The following is a 23,848-nucleotide window of genomic DNA, read 5'->3' as shown; positions in this document are numbered from 1 at the left end:
TTGGCTGGGCGAGGTGGCAGGCGCCTGCAGTCCCAGCTACTTGGGAGGCTGAAGCAGGAGAATGGCGTGAACCCGGGAGGCGGAGCTTGCAGTGAGCCGAGATCGCACCACTGCACTCCAGCCTGGGGTACAGAGCGAGACTCCATCTCAAAAAAAAAAAAAATTAATAATAATAATAAGCCAGGCGTGGTGGCGCTTGTAGTCCCAGCTACTCGGGAGGCTGAGGCAGGAGAATGGCGTGAACCCGGGAGGTGGAGCTTGCAGTGAGCCAAGATGGCGCCCTTGCACTCTAGGCTGGGCGACAGAGCGAGACTGTCTCAAAAAAAACAGAAAAAAACGTTTTCACTTTGTTTTTGTTTAGTGAAATTGAGCAGATGGTTTAATATAGAAGTTTAATGATAAATCTAATACGCTGGACTAAATTAGCAATGAAGATCCAACTACTCGTTTTTTCATTCAGCAGTATTCATTCAAAATGTACTATATGACAGAAATCACACGAGGCTCTTACCTAGGGACACAACAGTTAAAAGACTCAGTCCTGTTCCTCACAGAGCTTACTAGCTAGTAGGCTGTAGTAGAACAACTTCAGAAAACTTTGTAGCATTTGAAAAGCATTATCGTCTCATCTAATGATAAACAGTTCAGGTGTGGCTCTGACTGTAGACAATGAAAATCTCTCATAATACATTTTTTGTTTGTGATTCTTTGTGACTAGAGAATCCTCTTAGAATATGTCATGGAAAAGACACAGAAAACACCATCAGAATAATAGACTTCATAATCCTTAGAAATTAGGAGGGAGACCAAAGACCATGTGCTTTCGAATCAGAGCTGTTCAAATCCCAGATTTGTCACTTAGTACTTTAAGAACTTCAGCAAGTATTTTAAGAACTTAAAGTCTTAGATTGCTCATGCATATAATGGGGCCATTAACGCCTACCTTGCGGGGTCATAAAGATCAAATGAGATGATGTCCTTAAAGCACCCACCCAACACAGTGCTTGGGACATAGTATTTGCTCTTCAAATGGCAGTTATTTACTATTGTATTTATTAAATACCCTTACAGACTTGGAACCTTGCTTACTTTCTCTAGCCTCGTAAGTGGACATAATTTTTTACTAACCACTACTCCATGTAAAAGTGCAGTGCAACAACAAAATGGCAGGTTTTTCTTAAATAAGCACATTGCTGGGATTTTTACATGTTTGATACTCTATTATCCAAAAACTAATATTCATCCAACATTTCTACTTAAAGTGGATGATTTTTATATGCATTAAAATATAGTGGAAAAAATGTTTAAGCTTCCACTATTCTAGAACCCCTGTGGATTCAAATGTCAATTTGTCTAAATTTTTATATAAATTATGCAGATTCCAAAGACTATGGGGGAATTGATTTAAAAATATATTGATCCAGTTGGTAGTGCATGTGCCCCAAATCTACCAGGCAATTGGAAGACTTGATTGCCAGAAAAACTAGAAGGTAATTTGGCTGTGAGTAGTGTTATTTTTTGTTTTCAATGACAAGAACTTCAAGCAGATAAAATGTCCCTTGAAGGAAGGCTAATGCTGAAGCCATACAGGGTTTTTAAAATGGACTGTAGGATTCTAACTCTTTTATGTTGTTAACTTATCATTAACGTGAAGATTCTCTCCTTTGCAGATTATTCAGACCCATGGCTTTTCTTCCTCTTCACACTCTTGCTTTTCACCTCAGAATAGACAGAGGAAAAGATCAAACTCAACCTCAATAGTTTAATGCTCACACTAGTCTTTTCTAAACCACGTGGACCTATCAGTTAAGCCTCATGTTTTGGCACTGTTCTTGATTATTTTGGCTGAAAGGTTCTTGTAGCTTTTTTCTGTGTTTTGGGTGTGGTATATCTACTTCACGGGTCAGGCAGTTTTCCATGAAGGTGCGATGATCAGACCAGAATGTAGTTTCCACAAAGGCAGGGACTTTGTCTGCTTTGTTCAGTGCTAAAAAACCTGGTGCCTGCAACAGTGTCTAGCACATAATAGAGTACAGTATTTGTTGGATGGATGGTTGGATAGTTGGATGGATGGATGGATGGATGGATAGATGGATGGGTGGGTGGATAGATGGATGGATGGATAACTTTAGTGACCTAGACAGCCACTGGCAACCTTTTTTTGGAGGGGAGGGGCTCCTGTTTTAAGGTATTGGACAAATAGTCAAATGTTCTCAAATATAATCCATCTCTGAATATATTTTAAGTCATTTATAAAATTATATTGTTTACATGTCTATAAAGTGGCAGTAATAAATTGTTAATTCTATGTGATTGACCAGAGGTTATGAATATCTCTTCTTCACCACTGTTTCCCCACTGTTTAGCAAAATGCCTAGCATATAGGTAGATGCTCAATAAATAGTTGTTGATTGAATAATAACAAATTGGACTTCTCATTTATAAGTGCTTTGAATTGATGGTTAGCATTCTGAGATTAGGATATTATGAAATATTCTATCTTTAATCGTTGTGGCTTTTCTCTTCTCTATTTATATATCTTTGTTAATTATTAATATATATCAGGTTAACTTAGGGGTCTGAAAAGAGTGTATCACTTCATCAGTGAATCTGTTTTCAGTTATTTACATGTAGAAATATTGCCTTTATACAATATGGAATGCCCTTTCTTATTACAACTTTTTTTTTCCTATTCATCTATATAACAGTAAATGTGTTATGTCCTCATCAGACACAACTGAAGAACTCACTCTTACTGTCTGCTTTTACTCTGTGTATTAAGGGGGACTGAAAAGTTGATTTTCAATTAAAAAAAAAAGATATGGCTTTTCATCCTCCGTTTTCTGCTTCTTCTTTTTTCCATGTCCCCTGTTCCAACCAGGTCACCAAAATTTTTATTTTGTTTGATTTGTCTGAGTGAGGAATTGTTTGGATATTAGATCTAAAGGAATAATAAGCCAGTATGAATAAAGAAGTGTTAGAAAAGGGGAAATGGGAATCTCATGGAACTCCTGTCGGAAAGTATAGGTAGATCTCACAGAAACTAGAAGCTGACAAAGCCCTGAATTTGAACATCTGGCCTGTGCTCTGCTCTCCTCTTCGCAGATCAGCTTCCCTTCATGGTTCTTGGTTCCCATACCTTAGCTTATATGTGGCTAACATAACCCTAATTCGGATTCCAATTCTGTAAAACCTTACAAATCCAGGGTCCAGTACCACCTGCCTGACTTTTTATATTTATTTCAAAATTCCAGGAGAGAGATTCTGACTGCCCCAGACTGGGTCAGACGGTGAGCCACAAGCTCACCAGCTGTGGCCATGGAGGCAAGTTCGAGTGGTAGAGAGGGCAGAGAACCAGGGTGAGGACGCAGGTTCTGTAAGGAAGGAGTATGTGGGGAAGAAATAATAGACATTCTAGAACCAAGCTTTTTATTATATTATGTGCTCTATTTCCTTAACCTTTTAGAGGTTAACCTTTCCTTTCCTTTTAGAGTAGCATTTAAATTATTTCCAGTCTTTCACTGTTATAAAATAACTCTGCTAAAGAAACATGTACCTGGTTTTTTTCCCTCTGAATTATTTCCTTGAGATTGAGACATTTTTGGGTCAAAGAATGTGAATGTTTCTATGCTGTTTAATACGTAAAAGTATTGTATCAACTTACAAGGCCATTAGTAACATTGGTTTTCCTCACTTCAGGGTTTTCTGGAAATTGTATTGGCTGTGGAGAAAGAGGATTTCGATATTTCACGGAATTTTCCAACCACATTAACTTGAAGCTCACCACTCAGCCAAAGAAGCAGAAGCACTTAAAGTACTACCTAGTCAGAAGCTCCCAGGGTGTACTGTCTAAGGGACCTCTTATCTGCTGGAAAGGTAGTCAATTTCCAGGAAGAAAAGGGGAGGGAATGGAGATTTTACGGTGGTAACAAGTGACCCATACAAGATTCAGAGTTCAGGTGGGATACAGATAAATATCCCAAGTTCAGAAGGATATCCAAAAATTTAAAGCCTTCTGGTAGGTTATTTGACTTGCCCCTTACTATTTTTAACAGAGACAATTCAAGTTTAGGAAAGTGCTTGTCTCTGTATTTGTCTCTCGGGAAGGGGGTACAGCTCTCAAGGGGGAAAATGGACTCTTTCTAGCTCTTCCGTCCTTTAGAGAGGACCTCAGGGTGACAGCTCCTTGGTTAGATGCCCTTTTTACTCTATTTAATTTCTCTGGAGATTCTCAAACATCTGTATTTTTTCTATTTTAACTAGACCTAAACATACTTAGAATAAACATTAATGTTCTCTTCATATTACCTGGGAAAATACACTATTAAGTTGTCAAAGTGTTATTTCTTATAAATTAGGAAGAACTTAGCTTATTTATAGAAATGAATCCAGTTGAAACTTCACATCTTCATGTGCTTGATAGGATTGACAGAAGTTCTCTTCACTGTGCTAAAGAAAAGAAGTATTTAATTATTATTCTATTGATCAGTTTCTTAGATACTGAGATTTTTTTCTCCATATAATAACTATTTTTAATGTTTTTCCTGACTATGAAAAACAGCATAATATTCCAAATTACAACTGCAGATTTGTTTCTGAGTCCTTCACCTTAATTTCTCTTAGTTATCTTTGAAGTAGCATTATATAGTTGTTTAGGAAATGGGTATAATTCTGAGACAGGTATCATCAGAACTGAAAGCTTGTGACCACTGAATCATAAGCTGGTGAATTATAGAAAAGTCTTTATCCTATTAAATGACTTTTCTCAGAAAAATCATTTTGAATGTCATGAATCCTAAGAAAAGGATAAAAATAGGGTAGGTATCACCTCCCTCCCTTTTAATTTCCTTCTTTAGCCTTGTTTTGGTTGCATAAAATATTTTTAACTTCTTAGTTAGTGCTCAGTGGCAATTCATCCTTCCTTCCTTCCTTCCTTTTCGTTCTCTGTTCTTTTCTTTTCTTTTCTTTTCTTTTCTTTCTTTCTTCCTTCCTCTCCTTTCCCTTTCCCTTTTTCTTTCTTCCTTTCCCTTTTCCTTTCCTTTCCTTTCCCTTCCTTTCCTTTCCCTTTCCCTCCCCTCCCCTCCCCTCCCCTCCCTTCCCTTCCCTTTTCTTTCTTTTCTTTCTTTCTTACACGCTCTCACTCTGTTGCCCAGGCTGGACTGCAGTGGCTCACTGCAACCTCTCCCACCCCAGGCTCAAGTGATCCTCTTACCTCAGCCTCACAAAGGAGCTGGGACTACAGATACACACCACTGTGCCTGGCTAATTTTTGTATTTTTTGTAGGGACAGGGTTTTACCATGTTGCCCAGACTGGTCTTGAACTCTTGAGCTCAAGTGATCCACCCACTTTGGCCTCTCGAGGTGGTAGCGTTACAGGCATGAGCCACTATGCCTGGCCTCGTTTTTCTAATAAAGAGTAAGATTTGTGAAAGAAGCCTCACGTTTATAATAGTTGCTATTTTGGAGCTGAAATTGTATTTTTTATATAATTTATATATATACACATATAATATCAATATACATATATGCATATATTACCTATTGGAGAGATACTCTTAGGCCAGAATACAATAGCTCTTCATAGAAGGTTATAGCATAGAAGCTTATAGAAAACTGCTTCCAGTCCTTGTATGTATCTCATAAACTTGGAGACACTCTAAAGGACCCTCTGTAATTAACTTTGTCATATAAAATCATTTATATTCCTTTTTCACATGCTACTTTTTGAGACTAATAGGGTAAAATTTGGTTGGAAGTTAACAGTCCCACAGGCTGTCATAGTATTTGCTATCTACCTGAATCAGTACAGAGCACTATTAAAATATACCAGAGGCCCATTAATACTGGCTTACTTAAAATGAAGCTTGGCATAGCATGATCAGTAACCACTTTGACTATTGGCTGTCTCCTTTAATAAGAACTGAGAATAATATTACTTTGAGCATTTAAAATTTTTACTGCCTATACATTTTTCTTTGCTTCTGTTTTTGGACCTAAATTAAGGTTGAGAAGAGAAGGTTATAGGCAGCCTAGATAGGCAGCCTAGACAGACCCTAGGTTACTGTTCTACATTTAAACCAGTCCCAGGTAGGATGTTAACTGGTATTGAAAGGTCTATTAGGTTTTCATAAATTACTAATGTTTTAGCCTCTGTCTTACCCATAAAACTAGCATGACTATATTGGTTACGAGTATTTTTCCTCTGGGAACTAGTATGTGGGGAACAAAGGTCCAATTTCTTTGAAACCGTTTCTTTGTCTTCCAAACCAAAGCATTGTGTTCACTAGTTGAAACATTCTGTTGGAGTCAGGATGGAGAAGGGGATCTCTAATTAAAGAAGTGGCTGCCGCTTAAGGAGCAGCGATTTAATTTAGAGATTTTATGGATTGTGTCCCCATCACCTCTTTTAACAGAACATTGGTCACTTCATACAATGTGATTTTTACTCTTTTCCAGAATGTAGAAGCCGACAATCCTCTGCTTCTTGCCACTCTATTAAACCAAGCTCTTCAGTGTCATCAACTGTGACCCCAGAAAATGGGACAACTAATGGATACAAATCAGGATTCACTCAGACAGGTATGGGATATTTTCTTTTGGCATTTCAAGCATCACATGTATATTTAATGAGGCTTTTTAAAATATATACTTACTGCTGGCTGGTTTGAATAGAGATATTTCAAAATAAAGGTATTACTTGAGTTACTATTAGAGTTAGAATTCAGCCTTGAGATGGGTTAATCTATGGATGACCAGAATCCAAGTCCTCACAGTCCTGACAGCTGGTAGGAAAATTGGCTGTAGCCTAGGACCTCATTCTAGGGGAGACTGACAGTAGGCAATAAGTGGAAATCCAGACAGGAGGGAAGTCTGCATCATAACCATCCAGTGGCAAGTATTGGAGACACAGTCATTAAGACTGGAGTTCCAGGGTAGGGCTCTATCTAGCCCACAGAACGTCATAGGGAGTAGTGCACCATCTGGGATACAAAACAAGGTCCTGAGTTAGGATTGTGGATCACAACAGATGAATCCAGGATCTGGTTTCTAGTGATACAAGAGAGGGACTTGGTTATGAATAACTAGATAAAATCTTAGTGCCTGGAACTAGGTCACAATATCAGAGCAGGATCAGCAGAATGACTGATCGTACTGAGCAGATAAGCTACTAGTCTGAGGCTTCTAAAAATTCCTCCAGTATAGAGCACCAGCCCAGGCCCTGAGGCCAAGATAAGATTCCAGGTGGAACTTCATGGTTCCAGGTGGCCAAAGGGCTGGAGGGCTTTGCCTGAAAAGATCGCTGCAGATAGTATTTGAGAAAATTACTCAAAACCAGCCTTGGTTATATCTTAGGCAAGAAGGAAAGTATTTTAAAAGACTTTGTGAATTTTTTTCAGTTCACTTGTTTTTTGTGGAATACATTTTACTCACCTGATACACAAACTTCATAGCGTATGTGCTTGGCCAGTGTTAGTCACAAATTGAGAAGAAGGTGGTCTTCATTTGCCACATAGCATAACTCTTTCAAATTAATGTGAAATTCTGATGAGCTGGTCAATTGTTTCTACTTATTTTCGAGATAGAAGTGATTATTGGAATATGTTAGCAGCAGCAGCAGCAATGAGAATAAGGCTAACTTTCTTTGGGGCGTTTCTTGCTATGTGCCTGTACTCAGCTAAGTCCACCTCTTCCTGGACTGTAAAAAGTTTGGCTTTTAAATTGCACGGGAGATTTAGATGGAGGCTCTGATCTAAGAGAATAGACCACTTCTCTTTAGAATAAATGAGAGAACATGGTGTCACTAGGTATTCAAGAAAGAAACAAGTTAGCATTTGGCTCTGGCCATTGAAAGCATAGCCTTCATTACATTAATGACACACCAGCATGTCTCTCTTAGAATATCATTTATGTAATTTGATTGATCCCATGGTATGTTATGCTGTGAAATATAATTTTTAAAACTACAGTATTAAAAGCTAAGATTTACTTCATTACAACAAAAACGTATCAAGTGTTTATTTTGTTTCAAGAACCTTATCAGATGCTATAAGGCAGGGTTTCGGTACTCGGCTGATGTCTGCAATGATTTAAAAAACATTCATGGCTGGGCGCAGTGGTTCACACCTGTAATCCCAGCACTTTGGGAGGCTGGGTTGGGCAGGTCACTTGAGGTCAGGAGTTTGAGACCAGCCTGGCCAACATGGCGAAACCCCATCTCTATCAAATACACAAAAATTAGCTGGGCATGGTGGCACGCGCCTGTAATTCTAGCTATTTGGGAGGCTGAGGCATGAGAATTGCTTGTACCCACGAGGTGGAAGTTGCAGTGAGCCGAGATTGTGCCACTGCACTCCAGCCTGGATGATGGAGTGAGACTGTCTCAAAAGAAAAAAAAACTAATATAAGGGATTAAAGAACAATAAAACAAGGCCAGGTACAGTGGCTCATGCCTGTAATCCCAGCACTTTAGTAGGTAGGCCTAGGCATGTGGATCCCTTGAGCTCAGGAGTTCGAGATCAGACTGGGCAACATAGCGAAACCCCATCTCTACTAAAAATACAAAAATTAGCTGGGTGCTGTTGCACTGAGCTGAGATACCACCACAGCACTCTGGCCTGGGCAACAGAGCCAGACCCTGTCTAAAAAAAAAAAAAGAAAAAGAAAAAGAAAAAGAACAATAAAACATGTAACCTTTCCTAAGAGGGAGAGGTAGGTATGTAAATAACCAGTTGTACCTGAAAATAATGACAAGATATTAAAATGTTAATAAGAAGTAATACAGTTTTAATTCTACCAGAAAATATACTTTGTAAACAAATTTTGCATTGAAAGAGGAAATCAAGATTCAGGCTTTAGCAAAGGCTTCCCCAGTTGCCATCCTGAGACACAGGCCAGGAGCAAGGGGAAGGTACTGACTGACTTACCGTGAACACAGTGGCCGAGTTTTAAGGCTCACATTCTTTTGTGTCCCTTGTGAGGATGTAAGCGGTAATTTGACCATGAAAATTAGTTACTAACAATTTCAGATGCAACCCAGAAAATTTAATAAAAGAAAGTACCTTTATAAGTGATGCTTTGTATCTAAAATTTTTTTATTAATGAATTATGTTTATAGACTCTTCAATAATTTCTTTCTTCTGACACTTGAACATAATGGACTGTAGAAATTTCATGTTGGCATTATGATACCATTGCAAATATTAGCATGTGCAGCACCTCCTTAACTGATGGATTGAGATTCACCTTTCTATAGGAGATTATTTTCTCCCTAATTTTAATCTGCAGTCAGTGACTGTAATCAACAGTTTTTAGCCTCAAGTATGGGTACACACATTGTATAGTATTTGAAGAAGAGTTTAATGCACTATTTGCATGCCTTTGTCTTGAGTTCTACCTGCTAAGCTATATATATTCTGTTCTGGCTGGGTTACCACTTATTGCTTGCATATTTTCTCTTAACATTTTCTTCCTTTTTTTTTTTTTTTTTGATACAGAGTCTCACTGTGACACCCAGGCTGGAGTGCAGTGGCACTATCTCAGCTCACTGCAATCTCCACCTCCCAAGTTCAAGCAATTCTCCTGCCCTAGCCTCCCGAGTAGCTGGGATTACGGGCTCATGCCACCACACCCGGCTAATTTTTGTATTTTTAGTAGAGACGGGGTTTCTCCATGTTGGTCAGGCTGGTCTTGAACTCCCGACCTCAGGTGATCCACCAGCCTCGGCCTCCCAAAGTGCTGGGATTACAGGCATGAGCCACCGCACCTGGCCTTCTCTTAACATTTTCATGTACTTGTTAATTCAAATTTTGGTCACCAATCTCAGTGAAATATTTTATCATTTTTACTGAAGGGGGCTATATTTTTATCTATCTGCGTTATAAGCGTGACATACACACATATGATATTTAATCGGGACAAGAATTCAGGAATAGATGAAAAATATATTTGTCTAACTCAGGATCTTGAAAATTTCCAAGTTTTTTTCTAAAGGCTTTGTTGTTTTAACTCTTGCAGTTAAGTCTATGAGTCATTTTGAGTTAACTTTTTGTATAGTATGAAATGAGAGTTTAAATTCATCTTTTCATGTGTGGATATCTAGTTGTACCAGCACCATTTGTTGAGCAGACCGTTTTCTCATCAGTGAATTGCATTGGTCAAATGACTCTAAATATAAGGATTTGTTTCTGGAAAAATTGATAAAATGGGCCTCATCGAAATTAAAATATTTTAAACTTCAAAAGTCAATTAACTAAATATAAGGATTTGTTTTTGGAAAAATTGATAAAATGGACCTTATCAAAATTCAAAACTTTTACACTTCAAAATTTTAAGGATAAAGAAAATATGGTATATATACACAATGGAATTATATTTAGTTGTAAAAAAAAAAATGAAATCCTGTCATTTGCAGGAACATGGATGGAACCAGAGGTCATTACGATAAATAAAATAAGCCAGGCACAGAACGACACACATCACATGTTCTCACTTACACGTGGGAGCTAAAAACAGTTGATTTCATGGAGACAGAGAGTAGAATGATGGTTACCAGAGGCTGCAAAGGGTGAGGAGATGGGGATGAAGAGAGGTTGGCTAATGTGTACAAACATAAAGTTAGATAGAAAAAATAAGTTCTAGTGTTTGATAGCAGAGCAGCATGACTATAGTTACCAATAATATATATTTGTAGCTAGAAGAGAAGATTTGAATGTTCCCAATGCACACACAAAAAAGAAATGTTTGAGGTGATGGATATCCTACTTATCCTGATTTGATCATTACATATTGTATGCCTGTATCAAAATATGTGTACCCCATAAATATGTACAGTTATTATCTGTCAATAAAAAAGACACCATTAAGAAATGAAAAGGCAAACAACAGAGTGGTAAAAATATTAGCAAAACACAAATCTAATAAAGTATTAACACCCAGAATTTCCAAAAGCTCTTATAGCTTAATAAGATGACAATCCAACTGAAATATGGGGAAAGGATTTGGAATAGACATTTCTTCAAATAATATATACAAATGGCTAATAAGCACATGAAAAGATGCTCAATATCATTAGTCAGGGAAATGCAAATCAAAACCATAATGAGAGCCAGGTGCGGTGGCTCACACCTGTAATCCCAGCACTTTGAGAGGCTGAGGCAGGTGGATCATCTAAGGTCAGGAGTTTGAGACCAGCCTGACCCACATGGAGAAACTCCGTCTCTACTAAAAATACAAAATTAGCCAGGTGTGGTGGTGCATGCCTGTAATTCCAGCTACTCGGGAGGCTGAGGCAGGAGAATCACTTGAACCCGGGAGGTGGAGGTTGCAGTGAGCCGAGATTGCACCATCGCACTCCAGCCTGAGCAAAAAGAGAGAGACTCCATCTCAAAAAAAAAAAAAAAAAAAAAAACGTAATGAGATACTACTTCACATCCTCTAGAATGGCTGTCATAAAAAAGACAGTAACAAGTGTCTGCGAGTGTGGAGAAGTGGTAACCATTATACATCACTGATAGGAATGTATTGGCAAAATGTGGCAGTCATTTTGGAATACAGTTTGGCAATTTCTCAAAAAGTTGAACATAAAACTACCATGCAACCCAGCAATTCTACTCCCAGCAATTCTACTCCCAGGTATCTACCCAAGAGAAATGAAAATATATGTTCTCATAAAAACTTGCATGCAGATGTTCATAGCATCATTATTCATTATAATAAAAAGCTAGCAACAACCTAAATGTTGATTAACTTGTGAATGGCTAGACAAAAATGTGATGTATCCATATAATGGAATACCATCCAGCAATAACAAGAAACAAACTGTCGACACAAACTACATCATGGATGAATCTCAAAAATATGATGTTAAGTGAAAGAAACCAGATGAAAGAGACCACATATTATATGGTTCTGTGTGTATGAAATGTACAGACAATGCAAATTTACAGAGGAAGGAAGTAGATTAGTGCTTGCCTCGAGCAGGGAGTGGGAATGGAGATGAACAGAAAATGGGGTGTGAGCATTCTTATTAAGGGGATGAAAATGTTCTAACGCTGATTTATGGTGATGATTACACAACTTGGTAAGGCTACTAAAAATCATTGAATTGTATAGTTGAAATGGACAAATTTTATACATAAAGTATACCTCAATTAAGTTATAAAAATAGATTAAAAAGCTGCTCTGAGAAAATTCATAATCCTTTGGGGTGGTACTGTTTCTCTTTCAGTTTAATACAGTCTAATTTATTGAATACCTACAGTAGGGTGAGCAGTTTTTCAGAGCAGATGGTAAACAGCACAGGGCTGAGAGTCAGAGTCCTGCTATTAAGATACTGTACCTGACATATATTGGCTGAAAATTGGGACAAGCCAATCAATTTTTCTGTGCCTTGTTTTCCTTTCCTCATTTGCAAAAACTGAAATTAACAACTCCTGTTTTGCAACTTTTTGAGGAATGACTTAGCCTTGCTACCACACTTCTGTTTGTGTGACACTGTTCCCTGTTACAATGATTTGCGAACCATGTATATTCTCTTATACTCTAGAAGCTTTATGTTCTTTTTGTTTATCTCTGTATCACCTAGTACCAGACAAATGCCTGGAAATAAATGTTATTTGAATTCTGTTTTTATTTACATTAGAAATTAGCATTTGGGGATTATTACTTTAGTGTTTATTAATTTATTAATAGTACTGGTATGTACTGTTTTTCTAAATGAAGATAATATGCTCATCGACCATTAGAAGAACACATGTTTTATCCCCTAGCTTGTAGGGAAGCATGGGATGAGCCTCCTAAGCTCTGCCTGTGTCACTAATAGTATGGCTTTTAGGAAGACTCTATGAAGCAGGGCCACTTTATGATTTTCTTGGGCCCTAGGTATCTTTGCCTATGTAGGCTCTTCCTCTGTAAAAAAATATGTCAAATTATGTTTTATAACTGTCGGTATAAAGGTGAATATATTATCATAATATTAATATAAAGGCCAGCACGGTGGCTCATGCCTGTAATCCCAGCACTTTGGGAGGCTGAGGTGGGTAGATCCCTTGAGCCCCAAAGTTCAAGACCAGCCTGGGCAACATGGCAAAACCCTGTTTCTCCAAAAACATAAAAATTAGCCAGGTGTGGTGGCAAGCGTCTGTAGTCCCAGCTACTGGGAAGGCTGAGGCAGGAGAATTGCTTGAACCCAGCAGGCAGAGGTTGCGGTGAGCCAAGATCGTGCCACTGCACTCCAGCCTGGGAGACAGAAAAAAAAAAAGACAAAGTGTTGATCATAAAGGAAAAGACTGATATTTTACTACATTAAAATTATAACTTCTAACTATTAGGAGTCACCATAGAGTAAAAAAAGCAAGCCATAAATTGGGAGATGATATGTGTAATACATAAAACTAACAAAGAACTAGTATCAAGAACATATTAAGAATACTTATGGGCCAGGCACATGGCTCATGCTTGTAATCCTCACTCTTTGGGAGGCTGAGGCAGGAGGATCACTTGAGCCCAGGAGGTTGAGGTGGCAGTGAGCTATGATCTTGCCACTGCACTCCAGCCTGGGCAGCAGAGCTAGGCTCTATCTTAAGAAAAACAAAAACAAAAAAAAGAATACTTATGAATTAATAAGAGAAATATGTCAATAGAAACAGTGAGCAGAAACTTAAACAGGCGCTTCACAAAAGAGAATATCCAAGTGGGCAATAAATACATGAAAAGATGATTAACTACTTTGGTAATGAGGAAAATTAGATTAAAAATACAAGATACTATATTCAGCTCCCAAATTGGCAGTGAATTTAAGAATGACAAATAGTTGATGTTGGCAAGGATTTCTTTTTTTTTTTGAGACGGAGTCTCGCTCTGTCACCCAGGCTGGAGTGCAGTGGTGCCATCTCGGCTCACTGCAAGCTCCGCCTCCCAGGTTCACACCATTCTCCTGCCTCAGCCTCCCGAGTAGCTGGGACTGCAGGCTCTCGCCACCATGGCCAGCTAATTTTTGTATTTTTAGTAGAGACGGGGTTTCACTGTGTTAGCCAGGATGGTCTCGATCTCCTGACCTCATGACCCGCCTACCTCGGCCTCCCAAAGTGCTGGGATTACAGACGTGAGCCACGGTGCCCAGCCAGATGTTGGCAAGGATTTCAAGCAATAAGAACTAATATACACTGCTGGTAGGAGTGTTAATTGATAGCAAATCTCTGTAAGTAGGTTGCAATACATAGTAAAGTAGAAAATGTGCATATCCTCTGATCCAGCTACTCCATTCTAAGGAACTTTTTGTATATGTGCACCAAGAGGTATGTACAAGATTGTTCATGGTAGTGTTCTTCACAGTCACCTTAAACAGGAAACAACTAAAGTGTTCATTAAAAATAGAGTGGGTAAGTAAATTGTGAGATATTCATATTTAGGGTCAGATGAGGTGGCTCATGCCTGTAGTCCTGGCACTTTGGGAGGCTGAGGCTGGTGGATTGCTTGAGCTCAGGAGTTCAAGACTAGCCTTGTCTTGAACATAGTGAAACCTTGTCTCTACAAAAAATACAAAAAAAATTAAAAATTAGCAATGCGTGTTGACACACACCTGTAGTCCCAGTTAGTTGGGGAGCTGAGGCAGGAGGATCTCTTGAGCCTGGGAGGTTGAGGCCGCAGTGAGCTGTGATCTCACCACTACACTCCAGCCTGGGCAACAGAGTGACACCCTGTCTCAAAACAACAACAAATATATAAAATGAAACAGCATATGGCAATGAAAATAAATAAACAGATGCCTACACCTAGCACTATAAAGGAATCTTACAAAGATGGTACTGAACAAAAAAGTCATTCACAAAAGATCGTCCAATATTATTTCATTTCTATTACATTAAAGAAAGGGCAAAACTAACTATTTGAGGAATGCATATGAAACACAGTGATCACCTCTGGGCAGAGGGAGGGAGATGGGATGGGAAGAGCACACAGGAGGCTACCGGCTGCTGACAGTATTTTGTTTTGTTTTGTTTTGTTTTGTTTCTTTGACTTGGACGGTGGTTTCATAGATATTTGCCTGTGGTTATTCCTTAAGCTATAAATAAATGTTTTGTGCACTCTTCTGTATTATGATACATCTCAATGAGAATAAAAGGGTGGATTTACCACCCCCCCTGCCACCAAACTACATACCTGTACCAATGTATTCCTCATACTTTGATAGCAAGCAATATCATAGGCAGGGATGCTATGATGTAATAATAATGTTTGTGTCTTTTGAGTTTTTCTGTTTCGCACTGTGGTGATTGTACAGTGGGATTGTTGCTGTCATAGTAATCTCTCATAGCTGACTTTACTGTCTAAGAAGGGAGTGGGCAGGAACAACTCTAAATGGAACTCTGTAAGTGTCCAACACTTTTCCTTCCCCATCTTCCACCATGGCCTCCTTTCCTATGCCTTCCAAGAGTTTAGAGCTCTCATGCTGCCTGCTGCCCTCTGTGTGTCCAGAATATTTTGTGATCTGCCACCCCCTAACCTAGGCCTACCCTGCTCACACAGCCTATCACTTTGTTTCCATTTCCCCCAGGACTCCTCCTCTGTCCCTGGTGATGGCTGTTTAAGAAGCAGATTGTGGCTGGGCGCGGTGGCTCACGCTTGTAATCCCAGCACTTTGGGAGGCCGAGGCGGGCGGATCACGAGGTCAGGAGATCGAGACCACGGTGAAACCCCGTCTCTACTAAAAATACAAAAAATTAGCCGGGCGCGGTGGCGGGCGCCTGTAGTCCCAGCTACTCGGGAGGCTGAGGCAGGAGAATGGCGTGAACCCGGGAGGCGCAGCTTGCAGTGAGCCGAGATTGCGCCACTGCACTCCAGCCTCGGTGACAGAGCGAGACTACGTCTCAAAAAAAAAAAAAAAAAAAGAAGCAGATTGTATGGGAGTGTATCATTCAACTGTCCCTAAGATGTGGCCGTGTCTGTCTCCTTCCGCTTTGTGTCCTCCTTTGGGCACTTACTTCCCCCTTCCCTCTCTAGGTGCATCAAAAGTTCCTCCAGCATGGTTTTCCAAATTTAATTTCTTATGAATACTCAGTTAATGCTTTTCTAAAACAGTCTCTTTTTTTCCAAATATGGTGGGAACCCTTTGGCAAATTTGTCCGCTTCTAGCCAGATACTGAGAACACGCGGGCTTTTCCTTTACACGGTAAACTCCTTGAAGGTAGGGATTGTATCTTTGTCTTGTTCCTCTACTGCATTCCCAGAGCCTAACATAGTACCTGGCATGCTGAAGAGGCCCAATAAATATTTGATGAATTCATGGATGGGAGAGAGAAGGAAAACAATGATTATTCCCCTCTGAGACAGGAGAGGAGGCTAAGGGTCATGCATGTGCTTGTCATGCATGTGCTTGTGAGACTTCTATTCCTGCTAAGAGAAAATACAACCCCTTAGTAAGCATGAGGAAGAATATCCCACTTTGTGGAAATGAAGAAACCCATAAGTAATAACAGTGAAGTCATTTTCACTTATTACACTAGCCAAAATATTTTATTTCAGTGATAAAATGCAGTGCTGGTAAAACCGACACTCTCAGCCAGGCTGGTAAAGGTGAACAGTGGTGTGACCTTTTAAGAAAGCAGTTTGGCAATATGTAACAAGAACATTAAAAATATTTATACCTTTTGCTATAATAATCTCACTTTAGCAGGCTTAACCAAGAAAATAACCGAAATGGAGAGTCAAGATATTCACTGCACTTCCCTTTATATTAACTAAAAAGGAAAAGCAACCTTAGTGTATAAACAATTGAGCAAATCGTGACATACACACATGATGAAGGTGCTAAAAAAGATCATTATGAACCGTGCAGTCACGCAGGAAATAATTCTGTTAAGCAATAAAAGTAAAATCGAAATGATTTTTTGTCATGTCATGTAAAAAGATAATGTGGATAAAACATAGAAGGGCATGTACTAAAAGAAAAAAAATGGTTTGTGGGAGAGTAAGATTTTAGCATGTATGTTTCTATTTCTGAATTTTCTTTTATGTTATAATTTTCATAAACATAAAAATTCTCAAAATTAATCCAAATGTATAGGTTAGTAGCAAATGTCTGCTTCTTACTGATCTCTCATCAGCTCTGCATGTGTAGAAATAAAGGCCAATACCTAATGTAGGCAAGTTCAAGATACAGGTAGATGATAACATAACTAGATTTTGAACTCTCTGCTCACTACTGAACAATTATATTTGGCAATTACTAGGTACTAGGAGATGAGGGTACAAAGATAGTATTGAGCTCTACATAGAGTTCTGTAAAATGCTCACGTATGTCAGATTTCAAGAACAGAATCGGGGTAGTAAGAACAGGAAAACAAAGGGAGAACACCATGGTTATAGAATCAGTAGCAGATCAGCTCAACATTTTCTCCTGGCCCAAATGGAGAAAAGAGACTGGATTTACCCTCCTCCTGGAACAACTTCAACAACAAAATACAGACAAAAATACATAAAAAAATTTTAAATACACTATATATCAGGCAACAAAGAATAGTGATCCCTGAGAGATGGGAAACAAAGTGAGTCTTACGATTGCCCAAGCTTGCTGTCTTCACAATTTTCTAGACCATGATATAGGGAGAGGAAAGTGGGAGAACCCGGCAGACTCCTTAAGTAAAGTAGAAGGAACTGAGAGGGGAGACCAGAGCAGCTAGGGTTCACAGGACTAAGTACCAGAGGGAAGAGGGCTGCACAAAGAAGAGAGAAACCCACAGATGTGCAGAGGGTCCCTCAAATGTTCAACATAGTATTGCTTGGTACCTGCATGTGAAGAAATTACTCAAAGCTGATCTTTAAAAAGTACCATTCAAGCCAAGCGTGGTGGCTCACATCTGTAATCCCAGCACTTTAGGAGGCTGAGGTGAGAGGATTGCTTGAGCTCAGGAGTTTGAGACCAGCCTGGGCAACGTGGTGAGACCATGCCTCTACAAAACAATAAAGAAATTAGTTAGGCATGATGGCATGTGCCTGTAGCACTGGCTACTCTGGAGTCTGAAGCAGTAGGACCGCTTGAGGCTGAAGTGAGCTATGATTCAACCACTGTGCTCCAGCCTGGACAACGAATGAAACTCTGTCGCAAAGGAAGGAAGGGAGGGAGAGAGGGAAGGAAGGAAGGACAGAAGGAAGGAAGGAAGAGAGCGAGGGGAGGGAGAATGGGAAGGAAGGAGAAGGAAAAGGAAAGGAAAGAAAGAGAGAAAGGGAAAGAAAGAACCATCCAAAAGAATTAGAGGAAACTGCCCAGCATTCACACAGGGCCAAGAAAAGTGGCTATTCCCACCAGCCACCAGCCAAACAGGAAAACCACATAATACATCAGGCATAAGATAGAGTACTTAGGAAGGTCTTGTCTCAGTAACAGATAATACATAGCCCTAGACTGAGCACTGCTCCAGTCCTGCCTAAGATATCATGAAAGCAAAACCCCAAAATATCAAATTGTTTCCAAATAACTGTATACAAAACAAAGCTCAAGGATATTTATAGGAATATAAAAACGCTCAGCACCCAACTAGATAAAATTGACAATGCCTGACATCCAGTGAAAGATTACCAGTGTGCAAAGAGACAGGAAAATACAACCAATACCAAGGAGATTAATCAATCAAAACCAATGCAGAATTGACACATGTTAGAGTCAGTAGAGAAAGACATCAAAACAATTATTATAACTATAATTCATATCTTCAGAAAGTTAAGTAGACATGGCAGATACGAAAAAGACCCAAATTAAACTTCAGTGTTTGAGAAGAAAAGCACACTGGATGGGATTAACAACAGATTAGTCACTGAAAAAGAAAAGAATAATGAAAGCACAGTAATGGAAACTATCTGCAGCTAAACTCAGAAACAAAAGAAAATGAAACGAACATCAGTGAGCTGTGGAACAACTACAAGCAGCCTAATATACTAGTAATTGGAGGGCCTGAGGTGTGGGAGACAAAATATATATTTGGAGAAATAATCCCCCACAAGTTCCCCAACTTGATGAAGATTATAAACCCACAGATCCAAGACATTCAGTGAACCCCAAACATAAGAAACAGAGAGAAAACTACACCGCGGATCACGAGGTCAGGAGATGAAGACCATCGTGGCTAACATGGTGAAACCCTGTCCCTACTAAATATACAAAAAATTAGCCAGGCGTGGTGGCGGGCGCCTGTAGTCCCAGCTACTCGGGAGGCTGAGGCAGGAGAATGGCGTGAACCCGGGAGGCAGAGCTTGCAGTGAGCCAAGATCGCCCCACTGTACTCCAGCCTGGCCAACAGAGCAAGACTTTGTCTGGAAAAAAAAAGAAAAAAGAAAACTGCACCAAAGCATATCATTATAAATTGCTCGAGGCTGGGCACAGTGGCTCATGCCTGCAATCCCAGCACTTTGGGAGGCCGAGATGGGCAGATCATTTGAGGTCAGGAGTTCAAGACCAGCCTGGACAACATGGTGAAATCCTGTCTCTACAAAAAAATACAACAATTATCCAGGTGTGGTGGCGGGCGTCTGTAATCCCAGCTACTTGGGAGGCTGAGGCAGGAGAATCACTGGGAGGCAGAAGTTGCAGTGAGCTGAGATCATGCCACTATACTCCAGCCTGGGAGACGCAGCAAGACTCCATCTCAAAATAAATAAATAAATAATAAAAATATAAATAAATAAAATTGCTCAAAAGCAATGGTAAAGAGAAAAATCTTAAAGCAGCCAGAGAGAAAAGGCATGTAATTAGTACAGGGGAACAAAAAGAAGCCTGACATCAGATTTCTCATGGGAAATAATATAAATGAGAAGACAGTAGAGCAATATTTTTAAAGTTAACCTAGAATTCTATACCCAATAAAAATATCTTTTGGCCGGGTGCGGTGGCTCATGCCTGTAATCCTAGCACTTTGGGAGGCTGAGGTGGGTGGATCACTTGAGGTCAGGAGTTTGAGACCAGCCTGGCCGACATGGTGTAACCATGTCTACTAAACCATTTCTACTAAAAATGCAAAAAGAATTGCCAGGCATGGTGGTGTGGGCCTGTATTTGGGAAGCTGAGGCACGAGAATCGCTTTAACCCAGGAGACAGAGGTTGCAGTTAGCCAAGATCGCGCCACTGCACTCCAGCCTAGGTGAAAGAGTAAGACTCCATCTCAAAAAAAAAAAAAAAAAAAAGAAGATGAAATAAAGACACTTTAAGACGTACAAAATATGGAATAGTTCACAACCAGCAGACTCACGCTACAAGAAATGCTAAAGGAAGTCATTCAGATAGATAAGACATGATAGCAGATGGAAAATCTGAATCTTTACAAGGCATTGAAAACCACTGAAAATAGGCCAGGCACGGTGGCTCACGCCTGTAATCCCAGCACTTTGGGAGGCCGCGGCGAGTGGATCATGAGGTCAGGAGATCGAGATCATCCTGGCTAACACGGTCTCTATTAAAAATATTTAAAAAAATTAGCCAGGCAGGATGGCAGGCACCTATAGTCCCAGCTACTCGGGAGGCTGAGGCAGGAGAATGGCATGAACCCGGGAGGCGGAGCTTGCAGTGAGCTGAGATTGCGCCACTGCACTCCAGCCTGGGCAACAGAGCGAGACTCCATCTCAAAAAAAAAAAAAAAGAAAAGAAAAAACCACTGAAAATAGTAACTGCATAGATAAATATATTTAATTTTTAAATTTAAATCTATTTAAAACATGATTGTTACACCAGTATAATAATATGTTTTGGGTTTATAATACATATAAAAGTAAATTGTATGACAATAGTCTAAAGGTCAGGAGGGGAAATATGGAAGTTCATTATTGTAAAGTTCTTATATATGAAATTTTGCAACATCACCTGAGGTTTTACAGTGGCAAGTGAGGATATACAGTCATTTCTCAGTATCCACAAGGGCTTAATTCCAGGACCCCTGCTGATACAAAATTTGCAGAAGCTCAATTCCCTTATATAAAATGGCATAATATCTGCATATCACTTATGCACATCCTCCCATATACTTTAAATCTTCTCTACATTACTTATAATACTGAATACAAGGTAAATGTTATATAAATAATTGTTATACTGTATTGGGTTTTTTAATTTGTATTTTTATTTTTTATTGGTTTTTAAAAAAATATTTTTGTTTTGTTTTGTTTTTGAGACAGAGTATCACTCTGTTGCCCAGGCTGGAGTGCAGTGGTGCAATCTCAGCTCACTGCGACCTCTGCCTCCTGGGTTCAAGTGATTCTCATGCCTCAGCCTCCCAAGCAGCTGGGGTTACAGGTACACAGCACCATACCAGGCTAATTTTTTTGTATTTTTAGTAGAGACAGCATTTCACAATGTTGGCCAGGCTGGTCCCAAACTCCTGACCTCAAGCGATCTGACCGCCTCAGCCTCTCAGAGTGCTGGGTTTACAGGCGTGAGCCACCACACCCGGCCAGAAGTAGTAATATCAATTCTACACAAACTCTTCCCAAAAAATGGAAAGAAATGGATTACTTCATAATTCATTCTATGAGACCAGCATTACCTTGATAATAAAATCAAAAACATTACAAGAGAAGAAAAATTTAAACCAGTATCTCTTATAAAATAAATACAAAATTTCTTAATAAAATTTTAGTATTTTGAGCTGGGCGAGGTGTCTCACATCTGTTAATCCCAGCACTTTGGGAGGCTAAGGTGGGTGGATCACTTGAGATCAGGAGTTTGAGACCAGCCTGGCCAACATGGCGAAATCCTGACTCTACTAAAAATGCAAAAATTAGCTGGGCGTGGTGGCGTGTGCCTGTAATCCTAGCTACTTGGGGGGCTGAGGCAGGAGAATTGCTTGAACCTGGGAGGTGGAGGTTGCAGTGAGCTGAGACTGCATCACTGCACTCCAGCGTGGGCAACAAAGACTCGGTCACCAAAAAAAAAAAAGTAGTATTTTGAAGCCAACAATATGTTAAAATGATATGACCAAGTAGGATTTATTCCAGGGATGCACACATGATTTAATATTTGAATAGCAATTAATGTAATTTACCATGTTAACAAACAAAAAGTAAAACCATGTAATTATATCAATAGATGCAGAAAAAAAGCATCTAACAAAATTCAACAGTATTTCCTGATAAGAACTCTTTTTTTTTTTTTTTTTTTTTTGAGATGGAGTCTCGCTCTGTCGCCCAGGCTGGAGTGCAGTGGCGCAATCTCGGCTCACTGCAAGCTCCGCCTCCCGGGTTCACGCCATTCTCCTGCCTCAGCCTCTCCGAGTAGCTGGGACTACAGGCGCCCGCCACCACGCCCGGCTAATTTTTTTGTATTTTTTTTTTAGTAGAGACGGGGTTTCACTGTGGTCTCGATCTCCTGACCTCGTGATCCGCCCGCCTCGGCCTCCCAAAGTGCTGGGATTACAAGCGTGAGCCACCGCGCCCGGCCCGATAAGAACTCTTAACAAACTAGGAGAAGAAGAGAACTTCCTCAGCCTGATAAATGGCATCTACAAAAAACCCATAGCTAGTACACTTAGTGATAAAAAACAAAATACTTTCTCCTTAAGATTGAGAAAAAAGACAGACATGTTCATTGTTACCACTTGCATTCTATGTACTGGAGGTTCTGGCCAGTACAATCAGGCTGGAAAAAGAAATGAAAGTGATCCCTATGAAAAAGGAAGTACATGTACCATACAGAGAAAAGGAGCAAAACCCCAAGTCTTCTGTTTATCCTGAGGCTTTCAGCAACATTCTTCTCCCGTGAGCCAAGGAGGCAACCGATACAAGCTTGTAGATGATTCATCTTTAAAATGTACATAAGTGTAATATTTAATAAAATGAGGGGAATGGAGTTATAAACTTTTTTTTTCTAGGTGACCTGTTTAATAGGCTTTTGCAGACTAGGGAATCCCCAAGATGTGATGGGACTGCTCGTACAGGTGTGACATTTGTTACCACCCATTTCTCCCCTCCGCACCCCATTTTTTTTGTTTTTGTCTTGTCACCCCCCAGCACACTATAATGCAGTGAACTGGAACAGTTCCTCCCAGAAACAGTTTGGCCAGCTTTGTGAACCCTTGACATCTGAAAACTGAACTAAAGATCTATCTGGGCTTCTCTGCCAACTTTTTTTTTTTTTTTTTTTTTGAGACGGAGTCTTGCTCTGTCGCCCAGGCTGGAGTGCAGTGGCGTGATCCCGGCTCACCGCAAGCTCCGCCTTCCGGGTTCACGCCGTTCTCCTGCCTCAGCCTCCCGAATAGCTGGGACTACAGGCACCCGCCACCATGCCTGGCCAATTTTTTGTATTTTTAGTAGAGACAGGGTTTCACCGTGTTAACCAGGATGGTTGAGATCTCCTGACCTCGTGATCCACCCGTCTCAGCCTCCCAAAGTGCTGGGATTACAGGTGTGAGCTACCGCGCCCCGCTCTCTTCGCCAACTTTTTGCCTGATGCCATTTTATTGGCAGACTATGGACTTTGAAGTCAGCCTTTACCTTTGAGAAAGTTCAAGAACTATCGCTTCTCGGCCTTTTGGCTAAGATCAAGTGAGAAAGTTCAAGAACTATGATTGGTCACTTCTATCTATAACAATCTAATCCTACTCTTTGGTAGTCTTTGCAGTACCTACAGTCTTAGCAGAGCTGGGGTTCCTGTCCTCTGCACATTGACTTTCTTTTTCTTTTTTTCTTTTTTTTTTTGAGATGGAGTCTCACTCTGTCGCCCAGGCTGGAGTGCAGTGGCACAATCTCGGCTCACTGCAACCTCTGCCCCGCGAGTTCAAGCAATTTTCCTGCCTCAGCCTACTGAGTGGTTAGGTTTACAGGCACCTCCCATCGCGCTCGGCTAATTTTTGTAGTTTTAGTAGAGACAGG

The 23,848-nt window shown here is 40.0% G+C and overlaps 1 protein-coding gene across 1 annotated transcript in view; it reads left to right on the top strand.

The window, feature by feature from the left end:
• Positions 1–23,848, top strand: part of GREB1L (GREB1 like retinoic acid receptor coactivator) — a 242,900-nt gene that overhangs the window by 21,415 nt on the left and 197,637 nt on the right. The window contains exons 5-6 of the mRNA XM_058438566.1: positions 3,700–3,876; positions 6,458–6,580. Of these exons, the coding sequence (XP_058294549.1) occupies positions 3,700–3,876; positions 6,458–6,580 (300 nt within the window). The remainder of the gene's footprint in view (positions 1–3,699; positions 3,877–6,457; positions 6,581–23,848) is intronic.

Source organism: Hylobates moloch, unplaced genomic scaffold, assembly GCF_009828535.3.
Source record: "Hylobates moloch isolate HMO894 unplaced genomic scaffold, HMol_V3 SCAFFOLD_5, whole genome shotgun sequence".
Classification (NCBI taxonomy): domain Eukaryota; kingdom Metazoa; phylum Chordata; class Mammalia; order Primates; family Hylobatidae; genus Hylobates; species Hylobates moloch.
This window is presented reverse-complemented; position numbering and strand designations above follow the sequence as displayed.